The sequence below is a fragment of the Myotis daubentonii genome, chromosome 10, assembly GCF_963259705.1.
Source record: "Myotis daubentonii chromosome 10, mMyoDau2.1, whole genome shotgun sequence".
Taxonomy (NCBI): Eukaryota; Metazoa; Chordata; class Mammalia; order Chiroptera; family Vespertilionidae; genus Myotis; species Myotis daubentonii.
In genome coordinates this window covers 11,015,660-11,041,742 of record NC_081849.1, presented here as the reverse complement: position 1 = coordinate 11,041,742, position 26,083 = coordinate 11,015,660, and the positions used below count along the sequence as shown (strand labels likewise).

At 44.2% G+C, this 26,083-nt stretch overlaps 1 protein-coding gene and 1 long non-coding RNA gene across 2 annotated transcripts in view; both read left to right on the top strand.

The window, feature by feature from the left end:
- LOC132242665 (uncharacterized) overlaps nt 1-26,083 on the top strand; it is a 483,370-nt gene that overhangs the window by 13,994 nt on the left and 443,293 nt on the right. The window lies entirely within an intron of this gene.
- Nucleotides 14,331-24,344, top strand: LOC132211259 (nuclear envelope pore membrane protein POM 121C-like). Its single transcript, XM_059656028.1, is given in 5 exon segments — nt 14,331-14,403; nt 20,678-20,806; nt 20,809-20,949; nt 20,952-20,990; nt 20,993-24,344. Coding segments are annotated over 5 exon segments (3,654 nt in total). The 3' UTR covers nt 24,265-24,344.

Below are 26,083 nucleotides of genomic sequence, written 5' to 3'. Positions count from 1 at the left end.
CAGATTATTTCTTCTAGCCCTGTAATGCCATCGGTATTTTGATAGGGATCATATTGAATCTATAGATTACTTTGGATAGTGTGGCTAATATAAGATGTTAATTATTAATATCCATAACAATGGTATGTGCCTTCAGTTCATTGTATCTTCTTTAATTCTTTTTTTCAATGTCTTGTAATTTTTAGAGTATAAGTCTTTTACCTCTTTGGTTGAATTTATTCCTTGGTATTTTATTTTGTTTTTGATGCAATTGTAAATGGAATTGTTTGCCGGGGTCCAACCCCAGCAGGTCCAGGGGTTCCCAAAGGCGCAGACGGAGTCGGCGAAGAAGGAAGGACACAGAGACAGGGTTCAGTTGATCAGCAGCCTAGCCAGGATCTACAGCCAGGGTCTCCAGCCAAGTTCTGGTCTCGATCTCCAGAGAGGTTCTGCTGTTTATTGTCTTGTTACATCCGTATTTATACCAGTTGATTCAATCCTATCAATCTCTATTACAAAGGTTAGGGCGTTTCTTATCTCCATTCCAGGGAGTAAAGATTAGTAGCTTAAGCATGATTGTTCGTAGTTAAAGTGATTAATTACCCGCCTGGCACTTAGTTGAGGGGTTTTATTCCCTCCCTAACTTCAGGGGAAAATCCCTACCTGGGGAAACCACCTTTCTCAGAGACCTTGGTTAAAACACATAGTGCCAAGAAGGTGAGCAAACATATTAAGAACCGTATGCCATATATGCCAGGTCCCTTGAAACAGCAAGGATGGACCGGCTCCCGGCAATTTTTTTTTCTTAATTTCTCTTTCTGATAGTATTGGTGTACTTTTTGCTTACTTTCCCTTTCTAAAACTTTGTTATTGTTGTATCAATATGCAACTAATTTCTGGATATTATTTTTTTATTCTTCTCTTTTACTGAATTTATTTATTAGTGCATCATTTTTTAGTGGAATCTTTAGGGTTCTCTCTATATAGTATTATGTCATCTATAAATAAAGACAGTTGTACTTCTCCTTTCCCATTTGGATGCCTTTTATTTCTTCTTGTCTGATTGCTATGGCTAGGACTTCCAATATATGCTAAATAAGAGTAATGAAAGTGGACATCCCTGTCTTGATACTATTTAAGAAAAAGTTTTTTTAGCTATTTCCCATTGAGTATGATGTCTGCTTTGGGATTGTCATAAATGGCTTTATTACTTTGAGGTATGTGAGATATTCCAACTTTGTTGAGAGTTTTTGTCATAAATGGATTCTTTTTTATCAATGCTTTTCTGCACCTATTGATATAATAATATGATTTTTATCCATTATTTTATTTATGTAGCATATCATATTAATTGATTTCCTGATATTGAACCAACATTGCTTCCCTCTTGATCATGGTGTATGATCTTTTTAATGTACTGCTGAATTTGTTGTATTAATATTTTGTTGAGGATATTTGCATCTACGTTCATCAGGGATATTAGCTAATAGTTTTCTTTCTTTGTAGGGTCTTTTTCTGGTTTTGAAAATACAATAATACTGTCCTCATAAAATAAGCTTCGGAATATCCCTCCTCTTGAATTTTTTGAAATACTTTGAGAAGGATAAGTCTTGGTTCTTCTTTGAATTGTTTCATAACATCAGTTTAGGACTTTTGTTTGTTGGGAATTTTTTTGATTACTGCTTCAATTTTGTTGGTTGTAATTTATCTGCTTAGATTTCTTGTTTCTTTCTGATCCTGTTTTGAATGATTGAAGGTTTCTAAGGATTTATCTATTTCTTCTAAATTGCCTATATTCTCAACATATAGGTGCTTGTTATTTAGCCTTCATGTGTTCATATATTTTTTTGTAATTAATTTTTAATTTCATGTAATTGTGGGTAGATCAGATTCTTGACATGATTTCAGTCTTAAATTTACTGAGATTTTTTGGGGGCCTACTATGTGGTCTATCCTAGAAAATGTTCCATGTGCACTTGAAAAAAATATTTATTTGGCTGCTTTGGGTTAATATGCTTTCAAAATATTAATTAAATCTACCCACTCTAATGTGTCATTTAAGGCTGCTATTTCATTTTTTTTTCTGTCTGGAAGATCTATACATTGATGTCAATGGAGTGTTAAAAATCCTCTACATTTAATGTATTACTATCAATCTCTCAATACCCTTCGATATTTGTTTTATATACTTAGGATCTCCTATGTTGGGTGCATAAATGTTTACAAGGTTTACATCCTCTTGTTGGATTGAGTCATATATTTTTATGTAATGTCCTTCTTTGTCTCTTATTATAGCCCTTGTTTTAAAGTCTATTTTGTCTGATATAAGTATTGCTACACTACCGTTTTTAAATTTTTATTTTCAAAAATTATCTTTTTATATCCCTTTACTTTTAGTCTATCTGTGTCTTTTGAATTGAAGTGGGTTTCTTGTAGACAAAATATATATGGTCTTGTTTTCTGTTCTGCTGCTTTAGGCATTTTGATTAGAGCATTTAATTCATTTATATTTAAAGTGGTTTTGATAGGTGCATAGTTATATATTTTATCATTCATATTTATGTTTCTTTTTTTTTTCCTTCTTCTTCTTAAAGAAGTGCTTTAAAAGTTCTTATAATAATTGTTTGGTGGTGATGAACTCCTTTAACTTTTTCTGCTCTGGATAGCTCTTTATCTCTTCTTCAATTTTAAATGATAGCCTTGCTGGGTAGAGTAGTTCTGGTTATAGGTCCTTACTTTTCATCACTTTGAATATTTTGTGACAATTGCTTCTGGACTGAAAAGTTTCAGTTGATGACACAATTTTATAGGAGCTCCATTTGTAGGTAACTATCTTTCTCGCTGCTTTAAAAAAATCCTCTCTTTGTCTTTAATCTTTGCCTTTTTAATTATGATGTGTCTTGGTGTGAGCCTCTTTGGGTTCATCTTGCACATGCTGCTGTACTTCATATTGTCCCAGAAGTTCCTTAAACTATATACCTTTCTTTTTCTTTTTTTCCTCTTTAGATTAGGGTATTTTTTTCCATCTTGTCTTCCAAATTGCTGATTTGACTCTCTGCTTTATGTCATCTGCTGTTTATTCCTTGTATTGTATTCTTCATTTCAGTTATTTTATTCTTCTTTTTTGACCTATTTTTTAAAATTTATTCTATGTCTTTTTTTAATTGATTTCAGAGAGGAAAGGAGAGGGAGAGAGACATAGAAACATCAATGATGAGGGAGAATCATTGATTGGCTGTCTCCTGCACTCCCCGCACTGGAGATTGAGCCTGCAACCCAGGCATATGCCCTGACCAGAAATTGAACTGGTGACCTCCTGGTTCATAGGTCAGCACTCAACCACTTAGCCATGTTGGTTGGGCACTATGACCTTTTGTATGCTTACTATCTCTTTGCTGAAAGTCTCACTAAGTTCTTTGCGCATCCTTTTAACAAGTGTTTTAAATTCTAGTGGATTGTTTGCCTTTATTTTTTTGTGGTGGGGTGTGGGGGGTGGGTGGTATTTCTCATTTTCTTTCATTTGAGATAATGCTTCTTTGTATTTCTGTTTTGTCTGTTCTCTGTGTTAGTTTCTATGTACTAAGTAGATCTGCCCATGTCTCTCAATCTTGGTAGGGTGGTATTAAGAAGTTGCTGTCCTCTGGTGCCACTGGTGCAATCTCTGATCACTTGAGCTAGGTGCTCCAGGAGTGTTCCTTGCGTGGATTGGGTGTGCCTTCCTGTTGCAATTAAGCCTTAATTGTTATTGGCATGTCAATTTTTGAGATTGACTCTCAGACTTGCAGGCTGTATTTGCCACTGTCACAGAATATGAGCTACTGTTCAAGGGCTGACTCCTTGGAGTAGATTTTACCCCAACAGGATCTGGTGCCTGCTGTTACCTCCCTGTGAGTATAGTACAAGGAACCTATTGAGCTATGCAGTATTATGGTTTGAAGCCAGCCACCTGGTGTTACAGACCTGGTGTTATAGTTCTGGGGCCTCTTGGGGCGGACTCTGGTGCAGGTCAGTGACCTTTCCTGTGACAAGCCTGGGCTACTTAACAGGCAGCTATCTGTGGTTGGTAGTTGCTTGTACCAATATGGGAGGGATTTAGGTGTGATTTGAGGTCTTCTGCCCACAGCACTTAGCCTGGGGTAGGTCAGCAGAAGGCTCCAGTCACCCTGAGAACTGCTACTGCCCATCAGTTGTCTGTGATACTCTGCCACTGAAAGAGCGTTGGGCACTATGTTAGATGTGTGAGGTAGGATCTCAGGAAGTCGCCAGGTGGGTGGGATGTGTTCACCAGGTTAATACAGATTCAGACTCAGCACCAGTGTTTACTTTGAGCCCACTCAAAAAAACTGTAAGAGAACAGTGAGGATGGCCACCACGTACCTGGTACCTGTGCACCTTTACGGTAACATGATGTTTCAGGGAATCATGGGGGTGGAGCTAGCAGAGTTCACCAGGCTAATGCAGATTGAGATTAGGCCCTATGGGAGGCAGATCTCAATACAGGAAAGGAAACACCTATGTCTGTCAAAGATGCAGGAAGATTACCCTCATCCTGAAGTCACACAATTCCGTTTCTCCCTGTGTGTCTCTGTCACCCACAAGCTTGACCAGAATTTCTCAAGTGTGTTTTGTTTTGTTTTGTTTTGTTTTGTTTTGTTTTGTTTTGTTTTGTTTTGTTTCTAGAAAGACTTCAATGTGGGCCCAGGCTGGTTGTCTGACAGAGCCTCTGGCCGTAGGAAAGCTGTATAGGGAAAAATCTCAAAGAATGGTCAGGGTGGAGCTACTAGAGTTCACCAGCTAAAGCAAGTTAAGATATGACCTTCTGTGTGGAGGGTTTTACACAGATACGGTGGTGCCTGTCGACCATGCAGGAAGAGAGCCATCACCTGAAGCCGTACAGCTCATGTTCTACCTGTGTGTCTCTGGCACTCCCCACATTCACCTGCTTTACCAGAATTCCTTGAAAGTTTTCAAGAAAGACTGTAACAAGGGCCCAGGCTGGTTCTAACAAGAGAGCCTTGGGCTGTGCCTGAGTAGGGTAGGGCCAGGTCTCAAGGAGTACTCAGGTTGGAGCTAGTGATGTTTACAAGGCTAATGATGTATGGGGAGAGGGTTTAATACAGGAAAGATAGTGTTGTGGGCCATGCAGGAGTAGGACTCACCATAGGGACATTAGCCCTCCAGCCCTCGCCCAGAAGCCAGGCAACTCAGTCTTTCTCTGTATGTGTCTGACACCCCCTGAGCCAACATCCTTCCTTGGAGCCCAGGGTGAATGCCTGCAAGCAAGAACTTGTGCACTGGCTCTTTAAGAGTATGCCTAGGTTTGTCAGAGCCTTTTGTCTCACCTAGGCAGACTGAATTCCTCTCGCTTTTATGGCCAGATGTTACATGGGCTCCTCTTCCTGTCACTGGTTTTCTAAGCTGGTGCTGATGGCCTTTGCTATTCAGGGGGGACCTCTGCAGCTGAGATATTTCTCCAGATTCTCATCCACCACACGTGGCTGCAGGGCCCGCCCTGTTAAGGCTCCACCCCTCCTGCTAGTCTCCACCTCACTTTTTGTTTCTATGCTTAATGAGAGGACTTCTGTTCAGCTAGCCTTCAAATGGTTACCCAGGTAGATTCAGTTGTAATTTTGATGCGGTCATGTGAGAATGTGCATGTGCGTGCAGCTTCCACTTACGCATCTAAATTCCCATTATACAATATTTTTATCATATTATTATTATTATTGTCTAAAGTTTTACATATGTCTTCTTTTTCACCAATTGACCACCCCCCTCCCAGTCATTGTCACCCCGGGCAAGCCCCCACTGCCCCAGTGTCTGTGTCCAATGGTTATGCTAATATGCATGCATACATGTCCTTTGGTTTCATTTTAACAAGACGTGCAAATAAACTGAAGAGCATATGCATTAGTAAATGTAGTAAAATAATTAGGATGTGATGAATTTTGAGTATTTGATACTTTTATTTTTAACTTATTTAATCATGAGTTTATATAATTCAAGTTTTAATGAGAATATATTTAACAACTGGCTTGGAAAACTACTTAATATTCAACTATTAGCTCTGATAAGCCAGAGCAAGTGACGTCAGCATGCCACTGGGATTGTGGCACTCTGTGTACATAAACCTTTAGCCATATACATAATAAAACACAGACTTCAATAGAAAACACTGCAAATCACATTTAGGAGAAGCAACTTACCTATTTCTGAGTGCAGAAAAACTAGTTTTAAAATGTAGTACATTTTATATTTGAAAATCCCTATTACTGGATTTATCCACTAGCCTTATTAATTAATTCATATTATTTGTTGTTGTTTTTTATCCCACATACACATCATGACATCAAAGAATTTTAAGTGTAAGGTTTAGGAAAATATTCTGTGTACAGACTTACATACTTTAAATATTGTAAAAGAAAAAAAATATTAAAACTTCTCTATACCCTAGAGTACCATTGCCAAAGAAATGTCCATATTCAATTTAAGAAAAGTCACATTCATAAGTTCAGTAAACCCATTTATACTGTTTCAAACAAAATACAAAAAAGACAAAAAGAAATAACCTGCCTAATTAATAAATAGAAATAAGATTCTATTTTCTTAATTGGGGGTTTTCTTTGCCCCAAATATTAAAATGTGATTTAACCAACAATATCTATTTTTAATTAAGGCCCTGCATTTTACTATTTTTCATTTCCTGTAATTAATATATATATATATATATATATATATATATATATATATATATATATATATATATATATATATGAAATATGACTGAAGTTGTGATAAACCCAAAAAAAGATTTATAAGCCTGTCCTGGAAATAAATGTAAACTTGGAGATATATATTTTGGTGATATGCAGAACAACTATGTTTACTTTTAAACTAGATATTTGGTGTAATGTAGACTCAGACAGACACACAAAAATTCAGATCAGATCATATAGATTCGTGCAATAGACCACAAAAAATACATGAGAATTAGATTAATAATGCCTATTCTAAGTGTTTGATAAGTTGTATTTAAGATTATTTACTGAATGTAATTACTTATATGTTCATAATAAAAGAAGTTGTTTATTTTTAAAAGAGCTAAATATGACTATATAATATGAAAATGCTATTTTTTTTCAAATGATACTAAATTTCAAATTTTATTGTCTTACTTTGGATCATCCTACCACTAGCTTCAGCATTACATCTAATAATTTAGGGAAATAATACTGAAAGTCCACAAGAAGCCAAAATTAAATTCACTTTAACCTTATGTTTACATGAAATCTACTTTTCTTATATTTTATATCTGTATTTCCATCTTTTTTTAAAAAAAACTAATATATCAAAAAATATAGAAACTTGAAGAATTAACCTACATTTATATACTTTCATTCTAATTTGTCAGGCATTTCAGCTTGTGTTTTCCCCAGCTACTTTTAGTTTTTTTCTATTATATTTGCTCATCTGTACTGGATTTTGAAAATTTTGACAGCTATTAAAATGATTAGTTAATGCCCTTAGTAAGATTCAAGCAGTCATTGAAATACAAAGAAAAAATAGAATTATTTTCATTTCTAGTCAATTTATTGAGAAACATGAAATTGCAGTTGAGATTTATATCTTAAGTGGTATTTTACTTATCTACCCCTGTTATTTGTTTGTTTGTGTGTAATAGTATTTTGAACTACTTCAACTTGTTGGTTTTAAAACTTCTTTCTTTAAAAATATCTGAAGGACTAATTGCTTAGATCTGTTAAGTGTGGAACCATACTGCACATTTCTTATAAATGTTAAGAGCCCCTGCCATTTCTCCCCTAGCAAATAAATTTTATATGTAGCTTCAAATTATATTATTTTTCCATAAGATTATTTGCCACATATATTAATTTTAGATGAATTGACTAACAAAAGCCACCCTTTTAAAAATGTGAACTCTTAAGTCATATAAAAATAAATACTCATAAGCATGTACATATATATTATGCATCTGTAAATGTACATATATACATACACTCATATATATGTATGCAGACACATACACACGTGTCTAGTATTTGAAGTACGTTTAAGTTAATTTATAATTCTTAAAAGGTTTTCACTCCTTGAAGAGTATTTTTATATCCTATTTTATTCTTCACTATTATTAGAATTTGATGCATGAGCCTCTTAAGTATTGCTTTCAACTTTTTAAGAACCTTTGGTGTCTCCAGATTTGAGTTACTTTATTATACAATTTATTGAAGGCTAATAATTATTAGGACATGTGGTAGGCACTTATCACATGTAACATCACACTACTGACTCTATGTACAAGCCACAATAGGGCAAATGGTACAATTAGAGGCACATTCTCTGGTGCATAACAATAGAAGCCTAGTGAAACTGCCAGATTAAGGAAAGGCTAAAACATCTTTAACAGTACTCATTACCACCAGTCAAAATGTGCATATTTGACCTTTATAGTAATCAGAGAATCTCAGCTATTGCAGGAGGCGGCTAAATAATCGTTATTTTTCATACACAGTTTTCCTTGAAGTGACCTAAGGTTAACATGGTTGATCCTGAAGTAGGCGCCGACATTGAATCAACTCATCAGCAGTCACAGTGAAAGGCCACTATCTCCATTGTCTAGGTTACAATAACAGGATAAAAAGGGTGTTGCAGATTGTTCTTTGCAAGAGACTTAAATGTTGAACTTAAATGTTGGCTACTCTGCACTTTTGGAAGGTTACAAGATGGCTTGAAAACGTCTCCCGGAGGTGCAGATTCACTCTGTGGTATAATTATGCAGATTACATCAAAACGAATTGCTTAGTTTATTACTTTGTTGTCTTATTATATTAAAGCCGCATGCTAAATGCAGAAATATCTTACTCTTCATCTTCCTTCTTCCCTATATGTCTACTATTAACCCTACTTATTTTCATTTTACTATAGTAACAGTTATAATGAAGAATCTGAAAATTAAATTAATTGTTATCCTATCTAATAAAAGAGAAAAATGGTAATTGGCGTACGACGATACCCTTTTCATTGGCTAATCAGGGCTATATGCAAATTAACTGCCAACTAAGATTGGCAGTTAACTGCCAACAAAATGGCGGTTAATTTGCATATGTAGGCACAATGCAGGGAGGCGAAAGGGAAAGCAGGAAGAAGCCCCCTGCCACTGACAGTGATCGGAAACCCAGGGGGGAGCTAAGAGCTGGGGGGCAGGGCAAAGGCGGCCCTGGGCCGCCTTTGCCCTGCCCCCCAGCCATGATCGGAGAATCAGGTGCCTTTGCCGCCCTGGCCAGTGATAGCAGGAAGTAGGGGTGGAGCCAGCGATGGGAGCTGGGCACGGTCGAAGCTGGCAGTCCTGGGAGCTAGGGGTCCCTTGCCTGGGCCTAAAGCGGAGCCCACGATCACAGGGCCGCTGCCACTGCGGGTCCCCGCTGCCCGGGCCGGACGCCTAGGCCAGAGGTGTTAGGCCTGGGCAGGGGCAGAGCCTGCAACCGCGGGGAGCTGGGGGTCCCCTGCCCAGGCCTGACACCTCTGCCGGAGGCTTCAGGCCTGGTCAAGGGGCCGATCCGGTGATTGGTGATCGGAGGGTGATGAGGGTCAACTCCTCTGGCCGAGGCATCAGGCCTGGGTGGGGGGCTGAGCCGGGGATTGGGGGGATATGATGGTCCCCTTGCCCAGGCCTGAAGCCTGGGTCAGAGGCGTCAGGCTTGGGCAGGGGGTGGAGCAAGCGATCAGAGGGAGATGGGGGTCCCCTGCCCAGGCATGATTCCTGGGCCAGAGGCCTCAGGCCTGGGCGGGGTCCAGAGCCAGTGATCGGGGGGGAGCTGGGGGTTCCCTGTCAAAGCCTGACACCTCTGGCAGAGGCGTCAGGCCTGGGCAAGGGTCCGATCAGGCGATCGGAGTGTGATGGGGGTCTATGCCTCTGGCCGAGGCATCAGGCCTGGGCTGGGGGCAGAACCAGTGATGGGGGGAAATGAGGGTCCCCTGCCCAGGCCTGACGCCTCTGTCAGAGGCGTCAGGCCTGGGCAAGGGGCCGATCCTGCGATTGGAGGGTGATGGGGGTCAACGCCTGAGGGCTCCCAGTATGTGAGAGGGGGCAGGCTGGGCTGAGGGACACTCCCCCCCCCCCCACACACACACACACACATCCAGTGCACAAATTTCGTGCACCGGGCCCCTAGTCTTCAAATAAGATACAATCTACACAATACCTAGAGCTGATGTAGCAATGCTAACATTTGGTGGTGGGGGGAGGGTTCTTTATCATGTGGAATACATTAAAATCCTCTCTCAATAACCCCCTCCTCTCTTAAATGTTATGACTGAAAATCTAGAAATCTGTAGCTAGAATAGTTGTATTTCTTGAATAATGGGCACTTAAAATCAAATAAAACTAATTTGGAGTTGGATAGCTCACCATTCTCCAACTTTTGTAGCAAAACATTATACCAAGAAACTACAAGATAATTGTCATAGATGTTATTTCTCTGGTGGCTTTGGAGCGGGATAATGTTCCTTGTAGAAACAGAATAATTTAACAGTCATCAAAATTAGAGCAGGGAAATAAAAAATTTTAGGAAGGGTAGCCAAAGAGATTCTTTAAAGACATAAAACCCAAAGTTTTCCAATATTCGTGGGTTGGTTGGCACTTAAAGTGAGTCATTTATAATTCTCCCTAATGCATACAATATAAATCAATGTGTACCCAGAAAAGCTGGCTACTCGCTGTACTTCAAAGTCATTGCATTTGCTCTGAGACCTAGAAAGCGCTTGAGGATTTATTATGACGCGTGGAATATATAAGCACTAAGGCATGACAGGGAGCGTGGTTATCATAAGATAATCACACCCCTGGGTCATTAAAAAGCAAGAGGTGCGGTGGTGCACCCCTCATTCCCTCTGTGCTGTGATTTCAATACAGTAAGCACACTCCGTGCCATTACCTGATTGCTTTTATAGAAAGTCATTTCTGGGAAGGAAACTTATATTTTTTTTAAAGTTTGCTTAAAGACTAAAAAGTTGCCCTAGCTGGTTTGGCTCAGTGGATAGAGCATCGGCCTGCGGACTCAAGGGTCTCGGGTTCGATTCCGGTCAGGGGCATGTACCTTGGTTGCGGGCACATACCCAGTGGGGAGTGTGCAGGAGGCAGCTGATCAATGATTCTCTCTCATCGATGTTTCTAACTATCCCTCTCCCTTCCTCTCTGTAAAAAATCAATAAAATATATTTAAAAAAAATTTAAAAAAAGAATAAAAAGTTGACAGTTTACAACATTAACAGTAGCTTCAGCTAAGGCGGGTAGGTTATGTATACTAATCCGTCCCCTTTAACAACTGCCTAGGCCGGTCATAGTCATCACTTTAAGGTAGAACCCATTCAGTGATTTTGTGTTCAAATGACTCAACCTTAGGGGATGGGGGGAGGGAGGGAAGTGTGCTATTATCACACACAAAAAATATAATACCTAGGAACAACTGTTAAAAGAAACAAATTGTGTCAAAAGTTATTTTTTTCCAAAGTCATGGGCTAAGAAAATATTAACCAAAGTTAAGACTTGATTAGCCAAAATACAGCCTAAAATAGTTGACAGACCAAGCATTGGGCAGTAAAATTACTAGTATTCATATTTTCCCCATTTAGTTTCCCACCCAAATTCAGGTGACAGCTTAATTTAGGGCGCTAGATTTGACACCAAATCTTACCATTGTCATTAAGATTACAGCCTAAAGGCCCTATTTTCTTATAAGTGTACAGATTCTTGTCTTTACACTAATCCGTTTTGCTTTATTCAGCACTCTGCCACCTAAAGACAGACCTAATCTCAGGTAATAGCCCTCATCTATCCTCCAAACAGTAATTACATTATGGCAAACATTTAAAACATTTATCTTCATAAAAATTTTGTGTGGAAGATAATAAATGCATATTATTATTCCCATTTTATAGAAGGATAAGTAAGATAAGGCATAGAAAAGTTAAATTATGTGGATAATTCAGTTAACCCTAATGCTGATACCCGGATTCTAAAAATCAATACATTTTTAAAAAGAGCATTTACAGGAAGTTATGATGGAAAAATACCTTAACCTCTTTTAGCTTTAGTTTTCTCCCCTGTGAAATAGCAGTGTTAAGGTAAATAGTTTACTTAGTGCATCTTAAACCTGCCATTTAGAAAATAATTTCTTGTATTGTAGTATTAACTTTCATGGTAGTGTTAACTTCAAGCAGTTGGCTCCATTATCAGACACTAAATATTCAGATATTAGTTTGAAAAACACAGGGCATGTTGTTAATGAGAAAAGAAAATAGGTGAGAGCATAACCCATTCATTGAAAAATGAGAGCAGTCTGACTTTGACATTTGTTACATTATTGTTGTTTTATCTGATTTGACAGATGAAGTGGGAACTGGTGTCATTTTTATCATTTAATGATTAGAAAAGATGACCTACTTGAAAAATAATCTGGATTAGGAGATATGTCTATAGAACTGCAGCTCCATAGTAAAAGCCCAAATGAATTTCAGGATGATTTATAGGAAAATGCAAATGCAACTCTACTGATAAAATAACTTGGAAGGCATACTCTATCATTAGATATCAATTATTATATTTCATATTGACTTTGAAAGAAACTCATGCCAAACAGACTGAGTTGGTCAGCTCTTCATATTTTCATAAAGAAAAGTTAGATGTGATATTTTGTTGCATTTGGAGAGAAGGATGACTTCTTTGCCAAGATTAGTCCTCATTATTCCGAAGGAGGAAAAAAACTTTTTTCTGCACATTTTGAAGAGGGAAATAGAGGCGCATCTCTACATTGGTCATTTTGGCTTTCTTAGAAAATGACAGACATAGTTGGTCAATTAATCATCACTATCTGTGACCTATTTACTACACAAATGTTCTGCCCGCTGTGGGTGTCTTGGAATACACAGTGTGCAACTGTGGGCCGTGTAACTTTATACCTGACTTCAAGGCATTGGCAAAACTTCACAAGGAGCTGTTAATTCTCCCCTGAGTCCCCACCAGCACCACAATATTCTCTTTTAAATTATGTCCTCATTCTCAGGTTATAAAATATTCCTCCATTAATATGTTTACAGAGGATTCCAAAACCTTCTAGAACACGAACTGTGCCCAATGCTAAGTAGTTCTGGTTTTGGATCCTTCAACCCACCCTCTCACCATTGCTAGGTTATCCGCATCACAGTTTTTGTTTGTTTGTTTGTTTGTTTTTAAGCATAGCTTGTCACAGAACAATTCTATGTATTCCTAGTTTCTCACACCAAACCAAAGGCTGCCTTTGTTACATTTCCCAATTTCATGAATCTATAGTGCTATACCTCTGAGTTGGGGATACTCCACCCCTTCATCAGGAAAGAGAGAAACAAAGAAGGGATCCAAACTCTGGAACAGGGAGACCCAAGAGGGCAGCAGAATAGGTGGAAGATATACTCGCCTCTTCAAAAACCTACTGGAATTACAACTACATTACGGAACAATCAACCTGAATAACAAACTGAATACTAGCTGAACAGCAGTCTTATAACCAAGGATTTTCTGAAGAAGACACATAGAAACTTGATAGAGATACAGAGACGTGAAAGGGCTGGCCCCGCACCCACATGCAACAGTTGAGAGTTGGAGTGGATAGGTCAGCTGCAAAGGTCCCCACTGGGGAGAGAGGCCTTCCACCCACACTTGGCTCCCAAACCGAAGACCAGTGCTATGAAGATAAGAGCTCATCACATCTCGCTGTAAAAATCAGTGGGCATTCCATGCACCAGAGACTTGAGTCTGCAAAAAAACACAGGTGCCCTCTTAAAAGGCAACTCACAAAATATCATTCACAGGCAATCACGCTGAGCTCTGGCAGAGGGACAGTGGTCCAGCATGGACTGAAGCAAAAAAAAAAAAAAAAAAAAAGGTTGTATGGTTTTAAGGAGGGGGCTACAGGGACAAACACCTATCACAGACACTATCTTTCCTGGGTTGAGCACTCCCCTTAATGCCACATCAGGCTGGGGGGACGTGTTACCCCATTCTCTGACTCCCTGGGACCCCACCTTGCCAAGCTCACACCCTGCAGAGGAGTCTGCTGGCTTCTGGCTGCAGTCAGCCTGGGCCCATGGTACACACTTTCTTGGAAGGCACTGAAGGAAATCCATTTTCCACCACATGCCCAAACTGATGCTCCCATTTTTGTGCAAAGCCCTCCCTCCACATGGCCAAATCCTAATCAGTTTTAGTCTGATGACCGCTATTGGCTTCACCCAGACAAGTCCATGAGACCACACTCTACCACAAAGGTCTTCAGGCCTCAGGTGGGTGGGGGCTCACCATGATGTACTCTGAGACTTTTGCTGAGTGGCAACAATCCATAAACCTGATGAATACCACTCGCCTACCTCCTGGTAACTCATTGAAAATGTACCTAATGCAACTTGAGAATCACCAGAATCTATTTCTGTGACTGAGCCTAATAAGCAGCCACAGGAGGAGGTGAATATTGGGGCGCTTTGGGCTTTTAGCTGACCTGCCCCTAGGCCAGCCATGGGCAAACTACGGCCCGCGGGCCAGATCCGGCCAGTTTGAAATGAATAAAACTATTGAAAAAAAAAGACCGTCCCCTTTTCTGTAATGATGTTTACTCTGAATTTATATTAGTTCACACAAACACTCCATCCATGCTTTTGTTCCGGCCCTCCGGTCCAGTTTAAGAACCCATTGCGGCCCTCGAGTCAAAAGGTTTGCCCACCCCTGCTAGGCTCAGTGCCAGTGGTCACCTGCCTTGGTATGCAGCTTGGCCCAATCCCACACACACCAAGCTCAACAGAGGAAGCCACAAACTGTGGCTAGATCTGTAGCTCCCAATAGGAAGCCCAGGGCAAATCACCTGAGACTGACCTGCACCTTAGTCTCCCGCAAGAGACCCCAGAAACAGACACCCAGTGTCTGGCTTCAGAGTATGTCATAGAACGACTTGATTAACTCAAAAAGCAACACACCCAAAGGGAGATCTTGGCAGGCTCCAGGACAACTTGGTGCAAATTTGGCTTCATTCAGATCAGCTGTCACACAGCAGCTCATATACTATGGTTGGGATCAATTTTCATAATCAGCCAGCCTGACAGCCAACCCCACCCATGGACAAATCAACAACAATGGATTCTAAGCTACAACAAAAGTGCTCACCTAACCCACCCACACAAGGGACTTTCCTGGAGGAACTAGCTCAGGGGATTAAAGACTGCACCTGAATCCCACAGGACACCTGTTATATAAGGCCACCCTATCAAGCCTTAAGGACATAGCCATTCTTCCTAAACATATAAACAAATACAGAGAGCCAGCCAAAATGAGGAGACAAAGCAACATGCCCCAAATGAAAGAAAAAGAGAAATCCCCAGAAAAATAATAAATAAAATGGAGGCAAGCAATCAACTAGATATTGAGTTCAAACCAATGGCTATAAGGAATTTAGTGAGAAATACAACAAAAGGATAGCAAACATAAAAAAAGGACTTAGAAACCATAACAAAAGCAGTCAGAAATGAAGAATACAATGTCTGAAATAAAGACAACACCAGAAGGAATCAACAGCACATTACACAAAGCAGTAACTGAATCACTGCCGGGGGGGAAGGGGGGGGGGGGTCAGGGGGGTTGTTAGCCACATCTACGAGGGTTCAGGAATCTGGAGAAGGGGCTGCGAATAAATTAAATAAACTAGACATGAAATATAAATTTGGAAGGCATTTTTGGGGGAGCCAGGGAGGCTTAGCTTTAGTAACTAAGTTCTTTTGAATCTCCAGACCCCTTGCTTTTTATTAACACACTAGAGGCCCGGTGCACAAAAATTTGTGCACTCGGGTGGGTCCCTCAGCCCACCCTGTGCCCTCTCGAAATCTGGGGCCCCTTGGGGGCCCCTTCCCCTGGCTGCTGGCACCAGTTTTCCTCCGGTGCCCGGAACCCAGGCCTTCGCTCTTCGCTGGGAGGGGCCCACACGGTGGGCGAGGGGCTTAGCTCTTTTAAAAATACTTCTGAATGTTTGGTAAATAACCCTGTAGGAATCTACTTTCTGAAACATGCTGGTTGTTAAGGGCTGATTTGGGTAATCAACAAAATGTATGTTAAAATCCTAATCCCCAGAACCTCAGAATGTACCTGTGTATGGAGATAAGATCTTTAAAGAGGGGATTACATTAAATTGTGGCAGTTCCAGTGGGACCCTTAGCCCATCTCACTGAAGTCCTTATAAGAAGAGGAATGTTGGGGTCCAGCCCCAGCAGGTCCAGGGGTTCCTAAAGGAGGAATGACACAGAGGCAGCATTCAGGTTATCATCATAGCCAGGTTCTCTTTTTATTGTCCTGTTACATCTATATTTATACTATTTGATCCTATAAACATGCCTCTATAAGCTTTTTTTTTTTTTTGCATCGGGTCCATTTATTGGGGGGTCAGTCAAAGGGGGAGCTGGCTAGGGTGGGGTAGGGCAGCAGCTTGTCTGGCCCCTGAGAAACCCAACTTAAGTCCAGAGTCTCGAGGGCTTAGAAGCCAAAGTCTTCCTCCACCTTTATCTGCATGGGGGCCAGCTCCGGAGTCAGTGGGACTCCTGCCCAGTGCCCTTCCTATGGCACTCGCCGCCTCTTCCAACTGCTGGGCCCCTCGCCAGGGGCCGGGCTGCTGGCTTCTGTGGGCGCTGGCGTCCTCCTGGGCGGGGACAGCCCCTCTTTCTCTGGAGGCTCGTTCTCAGCGTTGCCTGGGTTGGGGGCATCTCTGCCCTGGCTGCCCTCGTCCTCCAGTAAGATGGTGAACTGGCTGGCCCGGTAGTTGTCACTGTAGGAGTCCAGCACCTTCATGAGGAACCTCCGCTCCTGCTGGAGTCTCCATGTTATCCTCTATATCTGATGGAGCCTGTTCAGGACCCGCTCCTTCGCCTGCTCAATCTCCCTGCAGCGCAGATCCAGCGCCTGGTACTTCCTGCAATTAAGTTCCTGTTGGCACCGCCCTTGCTGGCCTCAGGCTCCCTCCTCCTCTTCGTCTCGCTCCTGGAGGCTGGAGCTGCCCAGACCCCCAGACACGAACTCCACTTCGGTCTCAAGCTCGCTCTCCAGGATGTGACCACCTTCAGCGGAGGCAGCGCCAGCTCCCAGCCGGGAGGTGCTGAGAACTCCTCAAAGCCCACAGCTGCCATGGACCCTTCTCTCTGCTCCAGCTCCATTTCTCCCTGGCTCCTGGTGCAGAACTTCCAACCTTGCAAGCCTCTAGTTTAAAGTGGCTTGCGAAACTACAGCCCATCCGATTTCACAGCCAGGCACCCAGGCCCTGGCCACTAAGCCTCATGGGAGTTGTAGTTCTCTATTTCCGGCTTGCCTCCCTCGCCCCACCCCCACCCCAGTCCCAACTGAAAGGCCCTGCTGGCTGGTCTAACCCTGTGGCCAGGCATCTGAGTCACCTCGGGTCTTCATTCCTGTCCCGACACCACGCCATCTGACCATGGAGACTCTCCTCTTGCGAGGCCCCTGGGTCTCCTTCTGGGTCTCCTCAGCCCAGGTACTGGATCGCGTGCCCCAGCAGTGATACAGCCCTGGTGCCTGGGTCTCCTTCTGGGGCCTGGCTGTATCGCCCCTGGACCGGATGGCGTGCCCCAGCTGCGAAGCAGCCCCGGGCCCTGGGTCTCCTCAGCCTGGGCACTGGATTGCGTGCCCCAGCGGCAAAAACAGCCCTGGCGCCTGGGTCTCCTTCTGGGTCTCCTCAGCCCAGGCACTGGATTGCGTACCACAGCTGCAACTCAGCCCCGGGCCCTGGGTCTCCTTCTGGGGCCTGGCTGCGTCACCCCTGGGGTCCAGATGGTGTCCTCAGGCAGCTATGCAGCCTGGCCTCTGGCCCCGCCTCTGGGTGTTCTCCCATCACTGGTGATCAGTGATCTGAGAAGCCAGGCAGACATCCGCCTCTTCCCTGCCCCACCCAGCTTCTCCCATTACTGGCCCAGGGCCGGCAAAGGTGGCCAGGTTCTCTTATCACAGAAGCCGGCAAAGGAGGCCTGGCTTCTCCAAGCAAAGGCAGCTGGGTTCTCTGGCTCTTGGCTGCCGCCTGGGTTTCCGATTGCAGTCAGCGGCAAGCAGCTTCATCCCTCCTTCCCTTTTCGCCTCCCAGCATTGCGCCTATGTTGGCAGTTAACCGCCATCTTGGCTGACAGTTAATTTGCATATAGCCCTGATTAGCCAATGAAAAGGGTATCGTCGTACGCCAATTACCATTTTTCTCTTTTATTAGATAGGATTTTGCCCTATAGCAAAGCGGATATACATATCAAAGGAACGTTTGGTAAACAGTTAAAGATTTCAGGATGGGGGACCTGCCCTCAGCTGTCTGGCAGCAGGCCATAATGTGTGCAGATCTTCAGGTTTGGGAGAAATGCTTTCAGCTATTCCAGCAGCAGGTAATATGATTCAGCCCTGCTGAAGCCCCAAGGTTCATCAACCTTTTGATGAACTTCTTACATTTATGACCTGCTGGAATTAGCCTCCAGCAAATCACCAATTGAGAAGACCAGGTATCAAAAAACACCCTATCTGAGCAGTAAGAAAATAAAAAAAGAATTTTAAAAATTGGCAGATTTTAATATATCTCGCATACATCATGTAATATGGCAACAGCCACATAATATGAGTACCAGAAGGAGAAAAGAGAGAACAAGGGATTAAGAAACTGTTTGAAGAAATAATGACTGAAAACTTTTCTAACCTGCTGAAGGAAAAAGGCACTCAAGTCTAGGAAGCACAGGGTCACAGACAAAGACGCTCATGCCAAGACACATCATAATAAATACAGCAAAGATTAAAAGCAAAGTAAGAATCTTCAAAGCATCAAGAGAAAGATAATTAACTACAAAATAGCTTTCAAAAGACTGTCATCTGATTTCTCAACAGAAACATCTCAGGCCAGACAACATTGGCACAAAATGTTCAAAGTGAAAAAAAAGCAAGGATTTGCAACCAAGACTATTGTACCCAGCAAGGTTATCATTTGAAATTGAAGGAAAAATAGAGCTTACCAAGAAAAAAGTAATGAAGTATATTACCACCAAACCATAATTATAAGAAATTTTAAAGGGACTATTTTTCAAAAACAAGGAGAAAAAAAAGAGAGAAAAATAATTATAAAGAATAAAACAGTAATAAATACATACCCATCAATAATCACTTTAAAAGTCAATGAGTTAAATGATCCAATCAAAATGCATAGGGTAGCAGAATGGATAAGAAAACAAAACCCTACATCAAAATAAAAAGCTTCTGCACATCAAAATAAAAAGCTTCTGCACAGCAAAAGAAACCATCAACAAAACAACAAGAAAACCCACTGCATGGGAAAACATATTTGCCAATGTCATATCTGATAAGGGCCTAATCTCCAAAATTTATAGGGAACTCATACAACTTAACAAAAGGAAGATAAACAATCCAATAAAAAAATGGTCAAAGGATCTAAATAGACACCTTTCAAAAGAGGACATTCAGAAAGCCAAGAGACATATGAAAACATGCTCAAAGTCACTAATCATCCGAGAGATGCAAATCAAAACAACAATGAGGTACCATCTCACACCTGTCAGACTGGCTATCATCAACAAATCCACAAACGACAAGTGCTAGAGAGGATGTGGAGAAAAAGGAACACTTGTGCACTGCTGGTGGGAATGCAGACGGGTGCAGCCACTATGGAAGACAGTATGGAGTTTCCTCAAAAAACTAAAAATGGAACTCCCATTTGACCCTGCGATCCCACTTCTAGTCTAGGAATATATCCCAAGAAACCAGAAACACCAATCAGAAAGGATATATGCACCCCTATATTCATAGCAGCACAATCCATCATAGCTAAGATCTGGAAACAGCCTAAGTGCCCATCAGTAGATGAAAGGATTAGAAAACTGTGGTACATCTACACGATGGAATACTATGTTGCTGTAAAAAAGAAGGAATTCTTACCATTTGCAACAGCATGGATGGAACTGGAGAGCATTATGCTAAGTGAAATAAGCCAGTCAATGAAGGAAAAACACCACATGATGTCACTCATTTCTGGATAATAAAGACCATTATAAACTTATGAACAATAATAGATACAGAGGCAGAGCTGCCTCAAACAGATTGTCAAACTGCAGCGGGAAGGCCAGGGAGGGTTGGGGGGCGGGGGGGGGGGGGGTAAAAGATCAACTGAAGGACTTGTATGCATGCATATAAGCATAACCAATGGACATAAGACACTGGGGGGTAGGGGAGGCCAGGGGATTGTCAAGGACGGGGGAAAAAAAGGACACATATGTAATACCCTTTGTAAAAAAAAAAAAAAAAAGAACAATCACACTTAAGCTACATAATCTTTACTCCCTGGAATGGAGATAAGAAACGCCCTAACCTTTGGAATAGAAATTGATAGGATTAAAATCAACTGGTATAAATACAGATGTAACAAGGCAGTAAGACACAGAACCTGGCTGGAGATCCTGGCTAGAGATCCTGACTAGGCTGCTGATCAAGTGAACGCTGTCTCTGTGTCATTCCTTCTTCACGGACTCCTTCCACACCTTTGGGAACCCCTGGAACTGCTGGGGCTGGAACCCAACCGGTGGCACTCGGACAGGATTCCCCTAGTTAACACCCCAGACTCCACCACAGTGGCTTTGGCGCCTGGAGGAAGCGAGCAGGGGCGGCCCATTACTAGTGTCAGGGACTGTCCGGCCTGGGGCCGGGGTGGTGGTAGCTGGGCTCTCCTCCGCCTGTTGCTCCTCGGCCTCGTCCTGTACCTGGTGCCTGGCTGGCCGTCGGGGCAACCGTGGCCTGGTGGGGACTGAGCCTGAGCCCTGAGGTCAACGCGCCTTGCCCTCGCTCTTTCGGAACGCGGCGTCAGCGAATCTGTTCACCGCGCCCCCCGGCCAAGTCTGTAGCCAACGGAACCTCCTAGAGCCGCGGACCCTGCTCGAAGGACCGACCCCGCCGAACCGCTCCTGATGGGCAGTTACCCGGGCAAGCCCGGCTCCCCGCAGCCGGTCCCGGTCCCCGAGGCCAGGAACCCGCGGGAGCGGCAGGTCCGTCGCCCTCCCACCCGCACCTCGGGTCTCTCAGCTCAGCGCGGGCATCACATTCGCTCCTCGCACCCCGCTCCTCTTTTCGGACCCTCCAGGAGGCCTTCCCGCAGGGCTTGTGGAACTTTATCAAGTCGGTTTTTAATAACACCTCGAAGGCAATATCCGATTCAACAGGCCAAATATTCCGTTCTGGGGGTACTTCCCACAGTGTCCTGGAATGGTTATCACAAGAAGACTGTGCCATCTCCTCCTAATTCCAAGACGGTGTGCAGGCCAGTGACAGTGAGGATTGCTCCTCCTGACAGCAAATTGACTCGTTCTCCAATAACAGAGCAGTTACTCAGCTCAACACTGTCCTCACCATCAAGTAATGCTCCGGACCCATGTGCAAAGGAGACTGTGCCGCGTGCCCTCAAAGAGAGGAAGAAAAGAACACTGGAGAAAGAAGAACATATACTCACTGATAGCCAGGAAAATAAAAGAAGGTGCCATGATAGCAGTAGGGGAAGACATTCAGCATGTGAGCCCTTGGTGGCCAATGGCTTCCCTGCTTCTTTTGTGCCTAAGCCTGGGTCTCTGAAAAGAGCTCTCAATTCCCAGAGCTCAGATGACCACTTGAATAAGAGATCCCGCACCTCCTTTATGAGCTCCATGACGAGCAGATACACAGGAGGCATTCTTAGCTCCAGGAGCAATGCCATTACCAGTTCTTACAGTTCTACTCGAGGTTTCTGTCAGCTATGGAAGAGAAGTGGTCCAAGTTCATCACCCTTTTCCAGACCAGCCTCATCTCGCTCCCAGATTCCAGAGAGGCCTGCAAAGAAAATAAGAGAAGAGGAACTTTCCCAGCGTTCTAGTCCTTCAACTCCATTAGTAACCGACAAGGAATCCCAGGGAGGAAGGGTTGTAGATACAAAAACCAGGAAGAAACAGAACTTGAGGAATTCCCCACCTACACCTGGCAGCTCTAGGCAGCGTAAAGGGAAGTTTCAGCTGCTGCGCTCCAGGCGAGGGGACCAGCTGACCTTGCCTCCACCTCCCCAGCTTGGTTATTCAATTACTGCTGAGGACCTAGACTTGGAAAAGGCTTCAATACGATGGTTCAATGAGGTCTTGGCAGATAAAACTGATGCTGCCTCGAGCTCAGTCACTGAGAACCCACCTACCACTCAGCCTGTTACTTTTACCCTGCCTGCAGCTGGGACCGCTCCCTCTCCAACCTCTCTCCCAGCCCCAAGCACCAATCCTCTATTGGAGAGCTTGACGAAGATGCAGGATTCCCCGGGCCCAACATCCTTCCCAGATGATTCAGCTGGAGTGGCACCTCCTGTGGCCCATTCGCCTCCCAAGACACCCAGCCTTCTGGGCCCTCTTGGCTCTTCGCAGTCAGCGCCCCTTCCGGGCACCTCCGCAGACTCCAAACCCACAGTATCTTTCTTGGGGCTGTCCCCTGCGTCTTCCATACCAGTCACTGACACCTCCAAGTCACCTCAGGCTGAGACATCTGCCCCATCCCAGGCCCTGTCTGCCCCAGCCCCCAGCCCCAAGCCAAGTCTTCTGTTTGGAATGCTGAGCACTGCCCCTGCTCACCCTCCTGCCTCTGCAGCTCCTGCTGTGTCTTCAGCATCTCCCATGTTCAAGCCCATTTTTGAGGCCCCACCTAAAAGCGAGAATGAGGCCCCCATGCTATGCAGCCCTTGCAAGGTCACAACCACAGAATCTTTTAGCTCTGCCCTTTCCACAGCTATCAGCACCTCACCCATCACTTTCAAATCTGTTTTTGGCAACATGGGGCCACCTACATCTGTGTCCTTGTCAACTCCCTTCTCCTTCAATCAGACAACTACTGCAGCCACAACCACAAATGCCCCGCTCTTCACTGGCCAGGCCAGTGCCACCTCAACAATGGCTTCTGCGACCACAGCCAGCACCTCTGCCGACTCAGCTTCGAAGCCTACTTTTGGCTCTGGTGTGAGCAATGTGACCAGCACCATGAACAGCATGACCAGCACCACCACTTCCACCTCCCAGCCTTTCCTCTTTGGGAATCCCCCTGCCAGTGGTGCCAGCTTTACCCCAGCCATAGGCTCCATATTTCAGTTTGGCAAGCTTTCTGCCATTCCTACTTCAACCACGAGGACAACCACCACCACCTTTGGCCAGTCCCTACCCAGTGCTGTGCAGGCAGCCACCAACAGCAGCACCGCTGGCTTCAGTGGTTTTGGCAGCACCCTTACAACCTCAGCCCCGGTCACCACCAGCCAGCCTATCCTGACATTCAGTAGCTCTACCACCCAAATATTCAGCATTCCCTTTGGCTCAAACACTGAGGCCCCTCTCCCATCATATCCGGGAGCTAACCCCCAGCCTTTTGCAGCCACTGATGGGCAGCAACTGGGAGCTACCAAGCCAACCCTTGCCCCCAGCTTTGGCAACTCTTTCACTTTTGGAAACTCTGCAGCCCCAGCCGCAACTGCAACTCCAGCACCAACCCCAACCTGGCCAGCCTTTGGCAACACGGCGCAGTCAGCTTTTGGTGGTTTGAAACCCACAGCCTCCGCCTTTGGCACCCCTGCCAGCACCCAGGCAGCCTTTGGCAGCACCACAGCTGCCTTCTCCTTTGGTGCAGCCACCACTTCAGGCTTTGGACCTACAACTCAGACCATCAGCAGCGGGACCAGTAGTTCAGTGTTTGGCAGCACAGCACCATCGCCCTTCACATTTGGGGTCTCAGCAGCCCCAGCTGGAAGTGGGGGTTTGGGGATCAATGTGGCTCCCCCAGGCACAAGCTCTACCTCTGGAGTGTTCAACTTTGGAGGAGGACAGGGTGGGACCTCTGGCAACAGCACCCCCTTTGTGGGAGGCTTGAGTCAGAACACACTGGGCGCACCCAGCCAGAGCACACCCTTTTCCTTCAATGTGGCCAGCATGCCCGAGAGCACGCCTGTGTTTGGAGGCCCCTCCACACCCGCCTTTGGTCAGAACAGCCCTGCCCCTGGAGTGGGCACATCAGGAAGCAGCCTCTCCTGTGGGGCATCCTCAACACCCACCCAAGGCTCTGTTGGCATCGGACCTTTCGGATCAGCGGCCCCTTCACTTTCCACTGGTGCAGGATCCAAGACCTCAGGGGCTCGACAGCGACTGAAGGCCCGAAGGCGGCACACCTGCAAGAAATAGTGTTTGTCCCTTGCCTCCATTCCACCCACCCCTTGCCCAAATCTGGACCTTGGTACCTGCTAGGAAGAGCCTCTAACCCATCTAGTGAGCCTCTAACCCAGCCGTGGGCAAACTACGGCCGGCCGGCCAGATCTGGCCCATTTGAAATGAATAAAACTAAAAAAAAAAAAAGACTGTACCCTTTTCTGTAATGATGTTTACTTTGAATTTATATTAGTTCACACAAACACTCCATCCATGCTTTTGTTCCGGCCCGCCGGTCCAGTTTAAGAACCCATTGTGGCCCTCGAGTCAAAAAGTTTGCCCACCCCTGCCTAAGCCATCTAGTTCCATAAAGCAAACCTGGCTTCAGCCGCCAGGGAGGTAGGAGCAGCCCTGGGGGCCATTTCCCTCTCTCAGAGGAAGCAGAAGCCTCAGGCCTCTTGGTGCAGTGGGAGGCAGGATGTGGACGGGCAGAAGCCTGAAACCTTTACTTGAACAGTTCCACTGGTGAGGCTGGAGAGAACTAAAGAAACAACTGTACCTACTGTCCACTTACTTCCCTCACTTGTTTAGTGTATAAGCTTCGTCAGGCAGCCTTCCTTCCCACCTTTTGCCCAGCGAGCCATGTTTGCTGGAGAGTAGTAGGGAGAGCCCTGCCCGCCTCTTTCTCTGGCATGCATTTAGTGGGATTGGGGGAAATGGATTATCCCTAAAGCTTTACCTTGCTTGGCTTGGCCATAAAAAGTGGTTCTCTGGTCCCTTTAGGGGACTGTTTCCCCATTTCTTGCTTTGACCCTCAACTGGTTCCTAGCAGGGTCTATTGCTTTTTAAATGATCTTGAATCAAGCTTTGCCCTGAGGACCCCAGTGGATGCTGCTCCTGCTATTTCACTTCCTCTTGCCAAGTCTGAGTCAGTGTTTTGTCCCTAATCCTACCTGCCAGTTCAGCCCCTAAAAGCTTGGTGACTCCAGACTGTTAGCCTGGCATTTCCAGGGGTGATTCCCTCACTACAGGGAGGAAAGCTCTTGGAGCAGACAGGATATCCACCGCTGCTTTCACTATCGCTGCTGGCCTCATTGGGCACGCCTGCCTCTCTGGCACTGTTTGTTTAAAGCCTTGTCCTTTGTTACTTTGTCTGATGCTCATGTCTGTTTCTCTTTGAATCAAGTTTGGAGGAAGAATTGAATTGTATGAGTGGCAGCATGTTGGTAGTGCCGGACTTATCTGTTTCAAGTTTCTGGGGCTGCATCCACTATGGAAGACAGTATGGAGTTTCCTCAAAAATCTAAAAATGGAACCCCCATTTGACCCCATGATCCCACTTCTAGGAATATATCCCAAGAAACCAGAAACACCAATCAGAAAGGATATATGCACCCCTATATTCATAGCAGCACAATTCATCATAGCTAAGATCTGGAAACAGCCTAAGTGCCCATCAGTAGATGAATGGATTAGAAAACTCTAATACATCTACACCAAGGAATACTATGCTGCTGTAAAAAAGAAGGAACTCTTACCATTTGCAATAGCATGGATGGAACTGGAGAGCATTATGCTAAGTGAAATCAGTCAATGAAGGAAAAATACCACATGATCTCACTCATTTATGGATAATAAAGACCGTTATAAACTTATGAACAAAAATAGATACAGAGGCAGAGCAGCCTTGAACAAACTGTCAGACTACAGCGGGAAGGCTGGGAAGGGTTGGGGGGCGGGAGGCAGGGGCGGATAAGAGATCAACCGAAGGACTTGTATGCATGCATATAAGCATAACCCATGGACATAAGACACTGGGGGGTAGGGCAGGCCAAGGGATTGTCAAGGGCAGGAA